General features: G+C 37.0%; 2 protein-coding genes across 2 annotated transcripts; both read right to left on the bottom strand.

Moving 5' to 3' along the window:
- Positions 1–8898: 8898 nt before the first annotated feature.
- LOC145584033 (uncharacterized) lies at positions 8899–9849 on the bottom strand. The gene has a single exon (XM_081640975.1). The coding sequence runs from the start codon at positions 9847–9849 to the stop codon at positions 8899–8901; it is 951 nt and encodes a 316-aa protein (XP_081497101.1).
- A 5846-nt stretch (positions 9850–15695) lies between these two features.
- LOC145585057 (uncharacterized) lies at positions 15696–16622 on the bottom strand. Its single transcript, XM_081641807.1, has one exon. The coding sequence runs from the start codon at positions 16399–16401 to the stop codon at positions 15850–15852; it is 552 nt and encodes a 183-aa protein (XP_081497933.1). The 5' UTR covers positions 16402–16622; the 3' UTR covers positions 15696–15849.
- Between the last annotated feature and the right edge of the window lie 809 nt (positions 16623–17431).

Below are 17431 nucleotides of genomic sequence, written 5' to 3'. Positions count from 1 at the left end.
GGAATATCGTCGAAAATAACTGTATGTCGTCATCTTCCAGGTTGTGGCCGTACGTCGCCACGGCAGTGTATCGCCGCTATAGACAATCTCTTCTTTACCTTGAGGGACCGTCGAAGGTGACCTTGCTTCGCCATCTTCAAATTTTGTGACAACTCTCCACATCATAGGGAACGTTGTCTATCATTGCTGCTACATCTCGAGCTTTTCCTTGAATCATGGTGACAACCTTCACAATCATAGCGAATGTCGTCGAAGACCGCCTCATCACGAACCGCTCTTCTCAAATATAGGTGACAACTTCCACAATCTTAGCGGGCATTGTCAAAGACCGCCTCATCACGAACCGCTCTTCTCAAATCTAGGTGACAACCTCCACAATCTTAGCGAATGTTGTCGAAGACCGCCTCATCACGAACCGCTCTTCTCAAATATAAGTGACAACTTCCACAATCTTAGCGGACATTGTCGAAGATCGCCCATCTCGTGCTATCCTCTCAAATCTTGATGACAACTTCCACAATCTTAGCGAAGGTCGTAGAAGATTGCCCATCTCGTGCTATCTTCTCAAATCAAGTGATAACCTTCACAATCTTAGCGAAAGCTATCAAAGACCGCTTCATCTTGAATCGTTCTTCTCAAATCTAATAATAACCTCCCCAATCATAGTGAAAGCTACTGAAGGTCGCTTCATCTCAAACCGTCCTTCTTAAATCCAAGTAATAGACGCTTTTTAATCTTAAAGCCCCCTGTTGAAGGCTTCGTCATCTCGAATCTTCAAATCTTCTTCTATCCTAGGAAATTGTTGTGAACCGTTACTCCGGTGCTTGCGATGAGGCAATGCTTAGGCGCTTTAAGCTAAGTGAGACAATCTTTTGTCAGGTCGATCACTTATTGTTGATTGTAATCGAGCCGATTACTAAATCATGTCAAATTGCTTATAGGGGCTAACTGGCGTACCAAGGAACCCAAAATTGCTGAGCCAGGTCTATATGACCACATCATGAAGCCACGTGACCTGTCGCTGCACCAGCGCAAGCCAAAAGTGCCTGTCGCCGCGATATCGCTCCGAACTTTCAATTTGGTCGTTTCCTTACAACCAAATCTGCTCAAATATTTTGCAAATTAAGGCTCTTCTTCTCCATATAATTTGCTCAAACTTCTCTCATCTTGGAAAAGTTTCATACATCTATATTCGCGGTTTTTTTCGAAAAAATCCGGGAATATTCTTGCTCGCTGGAATGTACCTGCATCTATATTTTAGACTATAGGACTTTGCTCATCTTTTATTATCTTAGGGTTGACCTAAGGCTTAGTGTTGCTTGACTCATTGATTTGACATGACTCGACTCAAATCGTTTGACACATGTATTAGACTCCACTCGATGTGATATGACACAACATGAGTCAATGTACATGACTCGTGTGTGATGTGCAAAAAAAAGCAAAATTTTCCGTCATTTTTGTGGAGGGTACCGACTTTCTCCCGAAAAAGAAAGACGTGAAAAAGAATCGAAGTGTTTAATGGTGCATGTTGAATGAGCTGATCAAGTATATGCATTTGATACTATCCCTCAAGGTGCAAGGATTAATTCCTCCTAAACTATCTTAGTTGACTTGATTATGAAAGTATTTAGGTAACTTAGGCACGGAGGCTAAGCACTTCATACTTCCTGATACAATGATGATTATAAGTGATGAGTGATGTGTGATATGACAAAGCATGCTTCAACATTATGTTAAGATTTCATGACAAAGGGTTCCTAATTGGGAGTCTATTTGGTCATGTATCTGTGATGTGTGTGAAAGTGACACTAAAGTTAAGCTGCAAAGGCTAAGTGTATGGAAAAGTATTATTTGATAAGAGTCAAATGATGATGACTCTTAGGCTAGGTAGGCTAATGATGTAAGGATCAAGCCCCCAAGTCTAGCTCTAAGTAAATAGGGATGAGCATTGGAAATCCCTTGATATGATCATGGTGTAAGTGTGTGAATGAATGCATTTTTATTATGGCCGCACCTCAATGTGAGGTTGCCTACGTATCCGTTAGGAATCAGGCCGAACGTAGCTCTAGCCGAACCTCGCACAAGTGTGTGTATACCTCAAAAAGGTCTTTTAAGGGTTGTAACGTGGTTAGGCTAAAGGTTAGAGAAGAAGGGGATAAAGGCTCAAGACCCTAGATAAGCCCCCAAGGTGTGCAACCTTGCTTTTGAATCTTTGTATTTTTTATGCTTGAGGTTTCTCATTTTTGAGCTCTCTTTTTTTTTTTGTTTGCTCTTCTTTTTTTTTTGCTTTTGCATTTTTCATATTCGCATTTTTTTTATAAGTGTGCGCAATCCCGATCATGCGGTCTATCACTCACTTGGCATTCATGTTTCTCAGGCACGGTACCGAGCACTCGATAAGAGACGCAATCTGAGACATGTTCTTATCAAAGATATTTTTATATCAAAGACATTGGAACACTTGCCCTTTTGTACACTTTTATTATTTTTATTTTTTTTTTATTTTATTCTTTTGAGATCACTCAAGCTTTCATATTTGTAAATTGCATAAGTTACACACCATCCCATCCCAAGGTTAAGTAGATGTGGGTTGAAGAAAAAAAAGGTCTATCGTTAGACGAGGCTCAAAGTGTTTTATCAAAAAAAGGATTATATATTTAAAGGGTGAAGATAATATGATATGGTTACAAGGGGTGCCTCAAATCATTGGTATACCTTGTGCTTAATTCGGCGATTTTTTTTATTATTTTTTTTTAATAATGCAATGATCATAGGCAAGAAATTAAAACGCTCATTTTATTAAAGGGGAACAAAATAAAAAAAAAACCTATGTAATAAATCTAAGGTAGACAAAGGGTGCCTATGCTAGACTTATTGGGGAAAGGTTTGAAAAAAGAAGAAGAAAGCATGAAATCTTAGTGAGAAGCTTGCCTTGTATTTTCTCTCATCATTACTCCTTTTTTTTTATTATTATTGTCAATCACATGACTCGAACTCGATTCAACATGCATAGATGGGAAGAGATCATGAAAGAATGAAGGGAATGATATGTGTGGAGAAAGTATGTAGAGAGTAGGAAGATGATGGAGATGGAGGAATATGGAAGAAAGTATGTGGATGAAGAAATAGGAATAGAATGGACCCCCACTCAAATGACGGAAAAATCGACTCATGCATGAACCTAAGACATGGTCATGGTAACATGTACAAAGTGTGTGCTAAGAATAGTGAGTGTAGGTGAAATGTTAAGACTTGTGTCATGACCATGTGGCTAGACTATGTGACTAGACTTAAGCAAAGACTAAATTAAGACTTCACGTACGTGCATTAAACTGGACAGGTTGTGGTATTTTAGTCATAACTTTTAATCTGTGATTCTGATTGGGATGAAACCAACGCAAAATTAAAGATAAAAATCGGGGCTACAGATCCATAGGTTGTACGACTCGTGGTTCTTCCTAGAACTCCGTCTATGACCAAAACAAGTTGACGCATGTGCAGTATACGGGAATAAAAATCCGGGTTGACTTAAAGGAACTATGACTCGACTTTAGGCTTTTTTATTAGTTCAAATTAATTAATTAATTAATTAAACAAAGTCTTTGACTCTTAGTGTATGACCATTGGACTTTTAAGTGCCTAGACTCAATTAAAGATTTAAACGTGGTTTGAACCATTAATAAATCGATAAACTGATTAGTAGACTGTGAATTAGATTCGTCGTGATGACTCGAGCAAGGAAAACTGGACTGTCGCTATAACAACAGGACTGTCGCCACTGTTTAGAGCCTGTCGCCAGACGACAAAATTGTCGTCAGGCGACAGACACTAAACTGCAGCGCCACAGTCCAAATTTTTGTGCCATTGCTGGAACATTAATCTGGACTGTTTCCAGTAATTTTACTCTAAACAGACATGCCTAAAGTCATACTAAGTCGAATTGATTAATTTATTAGCCCTTAATTAATTAATTAATTAGACAAAGTCCTTTTAGTCATTAGTCAATTTATTTAGTCTTTAACACAAGTCAAACAAACGGTTAACACATATATAATATATACAAGCAAGGGTGCACAAGTAGTTCACATAGTCACAATATGATGAGTTTGCAACCTAACCATGGCTCTAGTTCTCTAAAGTTCAAGGATATGGGTTAAGTAAAAAAGGTCCATGGTTATGAATCCATATGCATTGCACACAAGCCTACCGGGAGGGTTGGAGCGAATGGACAGGATTCCGCGAGTTTGTGATGAAATCGAACTCGACTCCATGGTTTGGTGGATTCACAAACTTTGCACGTACCCAAATCTGAACTTTGCACATGATAGTGGGATATTCCATTGGGCAGGTGAAGCAGGAACCCCCAGAGGGTTATTTCCATATGTAGAACACATATGGGTTCAGAAAAGTGAGAAAAGGAATCAATCAATAAGCAAAATCAAGCCAACAATGCTAGAAATGGTTAAAGCAAGAAGGCAGACCCCTGGCTCGGTATTGGAAGAACTTGGTGCTAGACTACGGGGACTGTCGTCGCAAAAAAGCTCCTGTCGCCAAGCGACAGTAACTGTCGCCAGGCGACAGAAACTTTTTACGGGCGACAAGCCCTGTTTTCTAGACGCTAGTTCCTACATGCCTTGGCAAGTTTCTGTGTTCTTCGAATTTTCCAGATTTCGCATCATCTTTTCGATTCTAGTCATGAAAGATATTTCTCAAATTTCCTACGTGTAAAATTCCTATGGATTGACTCATGGGGTGCTCCCATGAGGACCTTTTAATGCATATGACAATAATGTTAATCAAATCACGCACATGAAATACTTAGAATTTTTCGAGTCTCATCCGCTCATTCTAAATAATTGCCAAAATTAAATAAATTTCAGGAATATAAATAGAAATCCTCCCTAGTGGAGTCGCCAAAAACTGTAGGGAATATTTCAAGCATTACGATAACCCCAAACTTGAACCCCACTGTGATCATACACTAAAGTACGGTGGCGTTCCAAAGGGAAAGACAAAGAGCAAAAAGAGTCGCCAACAAGTTTTAGGAACTTGTAAACCCAAAAGACAATCCAAAGGACCGTCAACTACTCCATAAGGTCTTGAACCAAATAGGGTCCGGGGATGAGGGTACGAATCCAATCTACAAAAGAAAAGGACCCGCCCTATAAAATAGGCCTCTACTTTGTTCTGCTCGTATTCATGCGCGCTTTTCGAATAACATACATACATTATATTGAACCTACCCTGTTTAATCTATGTTGGTTGAATATTAATGCACAAATAATACTATTATTGGCGATCACTTGAATTAAAATCAAATTAGCCTAAACCAAATTAATAATTATCTTATTAAGCGTGATTTCAAGTACAAATTCCCTTTAACAAGCATAAAAGGTGTGATCAAGCAATAACAATAAAATATAACCAAGCAACATAAATAATAATAATCATAATAACAATAACGATGATAATAGCATGATAAGGCATAATAAAGCTTGAATAATAATAGCAAGACCCTAGGCATGATACTAACAAGATTAATAACAAATCCTAGCATGTCACTAAGCAATAAAGATCGAAGCTTTAAACCTAACATGGTACTAACATGATATTAGAAAGAGTAAAGGCACCCTAAACATGATACTAGAAAGCATAAAATAACATCCTAACATGATACTAGAAAGCATAAAACAATAATAAGCATGCAATCTACATTGTGAAAGAAATAGGAAGTAAGCTAATCTACTTACTTTGAAGCCTCGTACCTCTTTCTAATAACAAAATACACAAGTTAGTAAACTTCAATGAAAATAATAAAGAACATTTAAAGAATTAAATTATTAAATTGAAATCAAATTAAATAAAGTTTTGACTAGATTTGGACCAAACCCTCAGAAATTATCAAACCTTTCACGTCTAGGACGAAGGCAACTTCGAACTTGGCTAGGTGTTTCAAGATCTTGTGAATGCGGAATATTGTATTTGAAAAAAGCTAGTTTAGAAAGAGAGAGAAAAATAAGAATATATTTCTTAGAGAGAGAATAGAGAGAATTGATGAAAGTTGATAGTTGATGAAAGTTGATGAAGAGTTGATGAATTGATTGTTGATGAACAGAGGTTCGAGACCCTATTTATAAGAAAACAGTCCGGAAAATCATAGAACTTGATAAGGAATAAAACTTCACTCTGTCGCTAACAAACCGACCTTGTCGCCAGAAATTTAACCTATCGCGAGGCGACAAGCCTGTCGTTTGGCGACAGAGACAGTTTTTGCGGATTTTGTTTTTATCATATCTTGTGATCTAGAAGTCCAAATAAGTCATATAATATGTCGTTGGAAAGCTCTTGAAGTTTACTTTCTAATGCAATTAGAATCAGATTAAAATCTTTTGTAGATAAAAAGATATGGACGAAATAGTAAAAGGGTGTCAGTTTTGGATAAAGTTTCGTATATCTTTAATATCGTTTTCGTTATAGCTCGGATTTATTATTATAATATATCATTGGAAAGATAATTTCAAGATCTATCCAACCATATAAAAATCAGATAAAAACAGTGAGGAACAAAAATAATATCTGTCAATCTTTCAACATGTTTAAATCCGAATAGAATTAGGAAAGTTTTAAAAAAGGAAAGTTTTATATTCAAATCAAATTCCATAATCTTATCTTTTCAAAAAAGGATAATTAAGATATTTTAGAAACTTATAGAAGATTCTAATCAATCATAATTAGTTTAGGAATAGGATTAAACCTTTGGACCCTCCTCATGATCATTGGGTCGTAGGTAAAATCCGGTTTGGACCCAGTTTAGTATTTTCGCCATAACTTCCTCATTATTCATCGGAATTGGGCTTATAATATATCGTTGGAAAGGTCTTTTCAAGCCCCATCCAACTACACTATTATTGGCCCCTTTTTATGGACCAAAATAAACTGAATTGAACGTTTTTATAAAATAGAGTGGGTTTTCGAAAACAGAAAGAAGGATTTTAATAAAAACTAACCGCAACACTTGACTTTTCACACTTTCACCTTATTCGATTATGGTTTGACGTGAAAGGTATTCATCACTGGGTTTGGTTTTGGGGAGACACAAATGGGTGTTTACAAGTCCAAACTAGCATTAATTTTTGTTTCCCTGGCTGCCTTACACATTCTAAGGCCGGCCAAAAGGGCTTCATACTCGGCCTCATTGTTAGAGGCTTGAAATGGAAATCTTAATGCGTACTCGAATTGGTCTCCCTCTAGCAATTGACAAATTGATACTAGCGCCACATCCGGACACTGTTGCACTTCCATCCACAAAAACTTTCCAGATCTGATCCTTTACTAGCAGTAAGTTTGGGCGTGTCTTTTCTGCCAAAAAATCAGCAAACGCTTGCCCCTTGATTTCTTTTTTGGATTCAAACATGATATCAAACCCTCTTAATTCTAAGGCCCACTTAACCATTCGGCCATTGGCCTCCAACGTTTTGAACGGCTTCTTTAGCTGTTGGTCCGTGTAGACCACAATTGAATGAGCAAGAAAGTATGGTTGTAGCTTTGTCGATGCCATGAACAATGCCAGCCAAAATTTTTCGATGGGTGGGTATTTAAACTCGGCATTGTGCAAGACATGGCTTATGAAATACACAGGGATCTAATGGTCGTCCCTCTCAAAAAGAGGACGACACTTAAAGAGTGATCTGAGATTGCAAGGTGCATGTATAGCTTTTCGTCCTTGAGCGGACTGACGAGCCGAGGAAGTGTATGAAGATGGCTTTTCAATTGTACAAAGGCTTCCTCGGCCTCCTTTGTCCACTCGAACATGGCTTTTTTCTTAATTATCTGAAAGACATATCGACACTTGTCCCCTAACCTTGACAGAAATCAGTCGAGTGCAGTTAAACAGTCGGTCAGTCTTTGAACTTCTTTGATTGTTCTTGGCAATTTCATGTCTAATACCGCCTGGATCTTTTAAGGGTTGGCCTCAATTCCACGCTGATCGATCAAAAAATCTAATAAATTTGCCGGACCCAACACCAAAGACACTTCTTTGGATTTAACATCGTCTTATGCCGCCTGAGTCGGTAAATGTTTCTCGGAGATCATTCAGATAGTCGACCGACCTCTTTGATTTGACAATCATAGTATCAATATAGGCTTCCATGTTCCGGCCAATCTGATCTCTAAATACCGCATTAACAAGTCCCTGAAAGTAGTAGGGGCATTCTTCAGGCCGAATGGCATAATTTTGTAGCAATACAGCCCCTACTCAGTCACAAATGATGTTTTTTCTTGATCTTCCTTCCATAAAGGGATCTGGTGGAATCTGAAGTATGCGTCCATAAAGCTCATAAGGGCATGCCCGGCCGTTGAATCAACCAGTCGGTCGATTTTAGGCAAGGGGAAGCTAACCTTAGGAAATGCCTTGTTGAGGTCTATATAATCCATGCACATTCTCCATGTTCCATTCGGCTTTTTCACAAGGACTACATTTGCTACCAAATCAAGGTAGTAACACGGCCAAATGAAACTGGAGTCCAACAGCATTTTTACTTCTGCTACGGCCGCCTGATTCCTCTCTTCTCCATGATTCCCCTTCTTTTGTTGGACATGCTTGATAGTTAGATTCACGACCAACTTATGAATGGCCAAGTCTGTACTGATGCCCAGCATTTCATGGACTTCGAATGCAAATACATCTTTGAATTCTCTAAACAATTTTACTAAGTCATCTCCAAGCAAACCCATAGCCATAGTACCCACTTTGATAGTCCGATCTGGCTGGTCGTGGTTGAGCACTATGTCCTTATGGTCGCCGGCTGGCTATGACCTTAAGTCTTCTAGCCGGCCAACGGTCATTAACTGCTACGCGTGCTCTCTTTTGATCGACTTGCGCTTTTGGCCGACCTAGTATGCTTGGAGTGGCCCTTCATCTAAGTTTGGCTCGGACGATTTTACTCGTCCTCGAGCTGTTGGCTTTACGGCCAGCTGATTACAATCTTTTGCAATCTTTTGATTACCATGAATAGAACTAATCTTTCCATCCGTCCGCTCAAACTTCATCAGCATCAGATGGAGGACGATTACTGCCTTGGCTACTGTTAAAGTAGGGCGGCCGAGGATAACATTATAGCCTGTAAGCTCTTTGACTGCCAAGAAGTAGACAACCATTTCCCTTCCTTCCCCCTTCTTCCCGAATCGGTCAAGCAAGTCAATTTGTCCGACCGCGTGAATCATACTTCCACCAAATCCGACTAGCGGATGGGAAATATCCTTGAGGGCAAATTCTAAAAACTTTAAATTCTTTAGACATCCCAGACTGATTATGTCGGACGAATTTCCAGTATTTACCAGCACTTGGCCGACCTTCAAGTTGGCAACCTTCATGATGAATACCATAGGATAATTGTGATGGGCTTTAATCTTGCCTCGGTCTGATTCACAAACCGTCACTTCAGGGCAAGGGTCATCCTTCACCCCTTCAGCATGCATCACATTCCCAAACTTCCAAGCATCTTTCTTAATTCCTTTCATGGTCGGGCCACCTGTAGTGAAGCCGCCTGATATAACTGCCACGAACCCTGAATCAGTGTTGTTTCCATCATTTTTCTCGATATTATTCTTCTTCTTCTCGGATTTGTTGTCTGTCCGAGTATAAGTGAACTTAGACTTCATGATGTACGAGTTAAGCATGCCCTTCTCGGCCAGCTTATCTAACAACCTGTTCAAATTGTTGCATTCATTAGTGTCATGCCCCACATCTTTTTGGTAATGACAGTACTTGTTCTTGTTTCTATACTGGGCTGAGCCTCTTAACGGATGAGGCTTCTCAAACTCGAACTTGTCCTTGATCTCCATTAAATTTGAATAACAATCCTTGTTGAATTCATATTGGGGTTCGTACGTGTTGGTTGTCTTTGTTTTTATATGTTGGCAGTCGGCCACCTAGATTGCTTCTTCTCAGCCCCCTTGGCCGGTACTTCCGCTTTTGTAAGCGAACAGAAATCAGATGGTTCAATATAGGCTTTGGCTTTCCGCAGAACACCTGCGTATATCCGAACCTTTTTTCCGACCAAGTCAAACTTGAAACCATTATGCTTTAATCCCCGGAGAAATTTCGAATAAACCATTTCATCCGGCAGATTATGAATTTGGGTTTTTCTAGATTGATCCTCTGAATGTACGAACGTAACCCTTCGTTCTTTCTTTGGACGATTGTTGTCAAGTTAAGAGTGGTATTTTAAGGAGGTATGTTATAGGAGAAGTTTCCAACAAATAACAGACTGAGAGTAGTGAAATAATTGATGCACCCTATGCCACACCCTTAAGGGTGGCCGGGAAGCATCGGCACCATGTGGCATCATCCACACTTTGTATATACATCAAATTCCTGTACGAGGTGATATGATCTTCTGGGTTGCCCGTACCATCATAGGCACCCACAAGTACATTATTTACCTTGGCTGGTTGAGGAGAGTTGAGAATTTCTTGAGAAAGCGGAGGCGGCTTGTCACCTAGATTTAACAAGCACATTTGCCAATCTATGGGCTGAGGTTATGTGGCCGGTCCGACAAGGTAAGCTGCCTGGTCGTACGGCTGGCCATATTGCCCGTACTGTCCGAAGATAGGGGGTTAGGTGGCAGAATTGCATTAAAATTCTGGGGAATTTGATACTCAAGGGGTTGAACAACTAGAATTGGAGTTGGAATACGACGAGCTTGGATTCAACTGGTCTTGGCCGAGCTAGTATGCTTGGAGAGGGTGTGGTTTAAGAAATCATCCGACATAGTTGGAGTGGAAGCGGTGTCCGAATAGGCTATCCGCTTACGGTGCTTATGCCGAATGTACTCCCTTGCATCCTTCCAACGCCAACACGGATCAGTTACTTCCTTCCGAGGCTGCTTGATCTCCCCCCCCCCCAACCGACTGCATTTTCTCAAGGAGCCTAGACATGTTCGTCCGTGGCACTCTCGGTGAACGTTCGTGTCGACCGAATGGGGTATTCTCGACATCTTCGTCGTTAGTCGCCTTGCTCTAAGATTTCTTCTAAGTGCCCTATCCTCCTCTCTTGGGAGGCGGCCTAGACAAAGAAGGCATCTTGCTCTCAAGCTCTCTTTGAAGCTTGCTCAAGGCAAGCTGGTGAGAACTAGCAGTCACTAGAGGATCCTCGACCTCATGGAATGAGGCAGTATGAGGATCACTAAAATTGATCGTTGGGATCAAGGTCTCTACATGTCCGTCCTGACCATGACCAGGATCGGTGTTAGGTGTCTGACCATCTAATACCGTAACGGAGGAATATCCCCACAAACGGCGCCAAATGTTTCAGGGATTTTTTGGATTTCCTTAGGATACTAGTCACGCTCATCGGACAGATGGGCTCGGACACCTGCAAAATAACGAATATTCTGTTTACCAGAATATTTGCCTCCGTCGGTTAAATTAGTAACCAGAAAACGGAAAGTTTAGAGAGAGAAATTAGAGAGAAGTTGGAGCTCTTAATGCTCTTTTTAATGTTATGTCATAATCCACCCTTCCTATTATGAATGATTGGGGTATTTATAGGGGTGGGGAATTGTGCCCCTTAGGGTTACTATCCTAATTTTCAGTGCTCTGATTGGCAGTGCAATCAGAAGTGGACACATGTCCTAAGGGGCGCCGTTTTGCAGCTTTCTTGGAGTTTGGGCCTCCTGATGTAAGGAGGCCCTTTACTCTCTCTTTCAGGGGCTCTTGTTTGAGGTTTACACGTGTCGTCTTTCTATAGGGGCACGTGTTGCCTTTTAGTTTGGCCACTTGTCTCTATGGGATTGGACCATATATTTGGGGTATTTTTACCCTAAACAACAATGGTTGAGGGCAACCATTGGGTTCACTTTAACTAGGTTATTGTTTTCTCACTTCTCCTTTTTCTCTCTTTATAATTGTTTATAATATTTTTACACACTTTATCCTAATAACCATCCTAAATGGTTAATCGGTATACTCTAAAGAGTTCTAAAAAGACATCAATGAGAGAGAATACCAAAGAAACATTAACAATTGAAGCAGCTTAACAACAAAATATAGTTAAAAAAGTAGCACTTGAAGCTTAGAGCTTCCACAATGGTTGCATAAAAGGACTTGGTTGTAATTTCTAAATAGTGTAGAGCTACATGCTAGCCATTGTGGAACAACATAGGTTGTAGCTAAGACAAACTATATGGCTCTATAGAGCTATGTAGTTTCACATTACCCAATACATACATATTGAATTGTTTAAATTTTTTTTTTTATACATTTGTTTGTTTATTATTTTATAATTTATTTATTTTAAAAGGATGTAGCTTTATCATTATAAAGGTTGTAGCTTAAAACATGTAGCTTGAGAATTAATAATATAACAATCCAAAATATATGTATATGTAGCTAGCCATTGTGAATGCTCTTAAAAAAAGTTAATGAAAAAACAACTGCTTATTTATTTTTATTTTTTTTTTTGACAGGAAGAAAAATAATCATTAATAAAGAGTCATACGACATCTATAATAATAATAAAGATTTGTAAAACACAGATCTAGAGTAAATAAAATAACTTTTACAATCAAAATCATAACTATTTTGCATATCGGGCATAGCTCACACTCCACCACTTCAAACTTGACACCAGCAGTGATTTTCGATGTCTTTGCATCTTTCTAAGTAGAGACCTTCGCAATCTGTGCTGATGTTTTGATTGTAGAGTTGATGACGAACCCTAAATCCATATGAATCCAAATCGTCTTCTCAATTATTATTAAAACCTTAAAAATAAAATTTTCCTCCATGGATAAGAATCAAAATCCCTGAAAATTAGGAAAACCCAAAAAAATTGGGACAGACTCTCACAAAAGGACAGAGCAAAACAAATCAAGTAGCAAATAAGCGAATTAAATCAAAGAAAAAGGGTTGGAAATAGTTTAATTTCCGAAAAAATTAAACTATTTCTAGCTTAAACGACCAAGAAAATAAAAACCCTAGAGAGAGAGGAGAGAGAAAAGAGAAAAGAGAGAAGAAGGAGGTGGGTGTAGATCTCAACAGAAAGATAGAAAGCAAATTATTTCATTTACCATTGAAATGTTCAATCATATAGTATTAGATGTACTATCATTTTGTAGCTTTAAAGTCTCTTCATTACCCTTATATTATAATATTATGATGTTTATTTTCATTTATTACGATGTTAATTTCAATTATTGTAATTTTTTTCTTCTAATTTGGAATTCTTTTTCCATTTACAGAAATATGGGAGACCAACTAAAAATTTGCAATAAAGACCTACTACCTGCATTTTGTAGTAAGTGCAAAGGCTAAATATCGCACAAAGTTTTAGGAAAATAAGGTGAGGATCAAAAGAAAAATTTAAAATATAATTAGTAGAGATATATTTAATGTTTATATGAGAGAGAAATTATAAAAAAGCAGTTTAAGTAAAGGTTGATAAAAGAGATATTTAATAAAATAGTAGTAGGAAGTTATCAAGTAAGAGTTGCAATTATTATGAAACACTTAAAAGAAAAGTTTTGCAATCATTACGATAGGGAGAGTATTTGACAAATGAGACACATGGACCCTAATGGAATTCAAATGGGCTTCAACTAGAGGGTTCACGATATATTTAGGATGAATTTTCAACTGCCCATAAGGTACTTGGGTGTTATTGTATGGAAGATTATATTACTTGAGTTCTACCCATTTACCGTTGACAAGGTCAAAAATTAAAATTTTGATCATTTCTAATTGTGTATATATAAGAAAAAAAATTATCAAGTTGGTATTGTTATGAATTTTTATATATCAAATTTGTATAATTTTTATTAATGCACAATATTAAAAAAAAAAATAAAAAATAATGGTCAAAATAGTTCCTTAATAACCACATAAAATGAGTAACACTAAGGAAAACAAAGGGAGTAGCAAAGAGTAACCTATAACAATCTTGTACACAATATAAGAAAGACAGTAGAAACCTTCTTGTAAGTACCTTTGAAAGTGAAAACATATAAGATAGTAAGGAGGTTAGATTATCTAGATGAATGTCAAACTTCATAAAAATTAACCATAAATTCCCATTAACCAACAAAAGATAATATAGTAATGGAGGTATTGTTAGATTCATCTCATTGTATATTTTATTAGTATCAATTTTTTTTTTTTTTTTTACGCATATAGAAATAAAATGATATATGTTTTAATACGTGTCTTAGAGATCGTATAAAATTAAATGTGGTAAAAAAAAATAGGAACAAATGGAGTATTTGTATACATAAGCTAATCATTGTAATCTTTCTCTAAGCAATGCGTGTTTGGATTTCTCAGACACGGCCTTAGACATTCTATGTGTATCTTGCCACACTTGACACAAAGTCTATCTCAAAGTTTGAATTGTAACAATACAACAAGAACATCTACGATAAACTTTGTCGTGGGTATTTCAGAAACCGAAACAAACTTCATCGATAAGTGTAATTCTCATGTTAGTACCTTGTTAGTACTTGTTAGTACCTACTTATGATCTGCAAGTGCACCAACCAAATCGATAGTGGTTTGAAATGTTAATTTAGCAACACTAGTATCATTCTTAAATGAGTCAAAATTGGTGACATTTTTGGCCATGAAATCAATCCTAAATTTAATCTGAAATGAGAAAGATGTTAATGTCACTTCATTGAATTTGGAAGAAATGGAAAAAATAATCATCAAAACACTCCATCTATGAGGGCAAATAGTGTGTATCGTCCTAAAACTATTGTATTATAAGTGAATCTCATACCTTCAACACCTTCACACCTTCATCCAGAAATCAAACCTAGATCTTTTTAAAGATTTCTCAATTAGCGTCATTGGTTTTTTCTTTAAATGGATTCGACATTGTTAATATCGAGAAACAGAGAAATAAAAAAGGGAAACAGAGGGGAAAAGAGAAAGGAAAGAAATAATAGAGCACTCAATCACTTTCATTTGCTATTCGGCAACTTATTTTATCCAAATTTTAGACTAAGTGTAGTAAAACAATGTAATTGTTGCCTAAACAGAAAACTATATGACATTTATCAAAACTTTAATCAATAAATAATTCAATTCACCCAATAACTATATATTGTTTGGAAATTAATCAATTTACCAATATTCATAAAACCTTAAACACATTTGAGCATTTCATTTTTAGTTCAAAATCATGGAATTCTTTAACAAAATAGCCAGACACTTGCACATGTACCCGTGATGGACATGGGTACAACATAGTTTAAAAGTCAAAACACCCCAATCAGATCATAGCAAGAAACATCTGTTGCTGCAAATGTGTATTCAACCACCAATATCTTACCTTTCATGCTACAAACACTATCATATTGTTTCAACTATCTGTTTGGACAAAGGATCAATCACTTACTATATTGTGATTGTGATTTTGTGACTCTCAAGTATTTGGACCATATACAATACAAGCAATGACAAAAACCATATCTAATAGAAGCATTCACATCACTTTCAATACAAACATAGTGAATTCAGTCTCAATACAATACTAAAGAAAGTAACTAATAGAATAATAGAAGCAAAGTTTTGCTAACACTAATACCTTAGTTAGATTATGATCACAATATTCACCATAAATGTGATAAACACAAGCGAATTCAGTGCACTTCAATCCAAAATGAAAATAACTTAACAAACCAAGCATGATCTGAACACCAACATTGCCAGTAATTAACAACCAGTATTCTACAAGCACCAATTCAATTGATTTCCAGATATATATATCTTTAATAAAAGACTAAAACATTCATACAAAACACAATTAGAAATCTAGAATTGATAGTACTAGTAAAATCAAACATTTTACCCATCTAAAGTGTTACCAAGTATGAAGGAGAAAAACTCCCGCACCGGCGAAAACTCAACCAATCCAATATCCATAGCATACCCACTAACCGGCAACTTCAAATCCCTCAACACACTAAACGCTTCCGCCATTCGATTCCTCGGCACCTCCTGCGCAACAGGGCAAACAGGCACCCATGAATCGACTCGATAATTATCCCCAATATCAACCCCTTCCTTCTTCAACAGATCACAAAGCTGAGAATGGAATTGAAGAAGAGACAATGTAGGGGTAGGAGAGAGAAAAAGGAGATTACCCTCATTAGGAAGAGACCCAATTGAGGAGAAATTCAGGTGTAAAGGCTCTTGTTTAGCAGCGAATGATTTGATTAAGGGTTCAAGCTTAGATGGGTCTAAAAATGGCGATGAAAATAGGGTGATGTGAGGTCGAGATTCGATTTCAATGAGCTGGGTACTGATTTGGCGACGAGCAAGAACATTCCAAGCTTTGAGAATTTGGTTTTCTAGGGCTGGATCGAAGTAAAGTTCGATTGAGTACCCTTGTGACATTCTTGATTTTGCAATTTGGATTCAACAAAATTGGGGAAAATTGGGGAAAGTTAAGGGTTTTCTTTTCAATTCATAAGATTTGGTAGTAGTGACTAGTGAGTAGTAGGAGAGGGGAAGAATTGTCGTCTTATACGAAGTAATTTGTGATGATAAAGGGTATGGAATTGTAATTGGGAGAACGATTGACGAAATGTAAGAGCAAAACCAACCAAATTGAGAACCTCTTCTTGGTTGGGTTTGGTTAGAGTCTTAACAATTTCTGCTTCATATAATGTACTTGCTTTTAGGTTAGTTGGATCTTTTAATTTTTTTAAGTTCAGTTCAATTCAATAATTTAACTAGATTCGGTGTCGTGTCATGCACATAATTTTCACTTTTTATTAATAGTTTAATATTGTATTTAATTATAAAAAATTATCTAATTGTAAATTTAGATGAAAAATTACAAAAATAAAAAAATAATATTAAATTAAAGAAATTAGTGGGAGTATTACATGCACAAGTGCATGACTAATAAAAATAATCATGGATTACATGACAAAGTTATACTTTCTCCATTTTTATTTAGTTGCAACACACTCATTTGGCACGCATGTTAAGGAAAATATTAGACTAGATAAACGGATAAATTAATTTACAAAATTTTAACACCTATAAGAAGAAAGGGATAAGTTGCTACGATTTAAATTTCATAGCTTAATTAATTCGTTTACTTAGTTTAATCACCTCATCGATAAGCGTGATAAAAGGTGTGTTGTAAGCATAAAAAAACAAAGAAAGTATGTAGAAAAATATTATTGCATAGTACTAATAATTAAAAGCATACTCCCTCTTCTTTTAATTACTTGCTTCATTTCTCCATGCACGAAGTTTTAAAAGAAATTGGAAAAAGTAATAAATATAGAGGTAGTGGGGTAGTTGAAAGAATAAAAAATTATAAAAAACAAAAGTAGTGGAGAGAATTGGAGGAAAGAGAACATGAAATTAATAAAATACTTCCTTTGGTTTTTTTTAGTTGATACATTTCTAT

This window comes from Chenopodium album, chromosome 16 (genome assembly GCF_948465745.1).
Source record: "Chenopodium album chromosome 16, dcCheAlbu1.1, whole genome shotgun sequence".
Classification (NCBI taxonomy): domain Eukaryota; kingdom Viridiplantae; phylum Streptophyta; class Magnoliopsida; order Caryophyllales; family Amaranthaceae; genus Chenopodium; species Chenopodium album.
The sequence above is the reverse complement of the archived record's forward strand: the minus strand, read 5'-3'. Positions and strand labels throughout refer to the sequence as shown.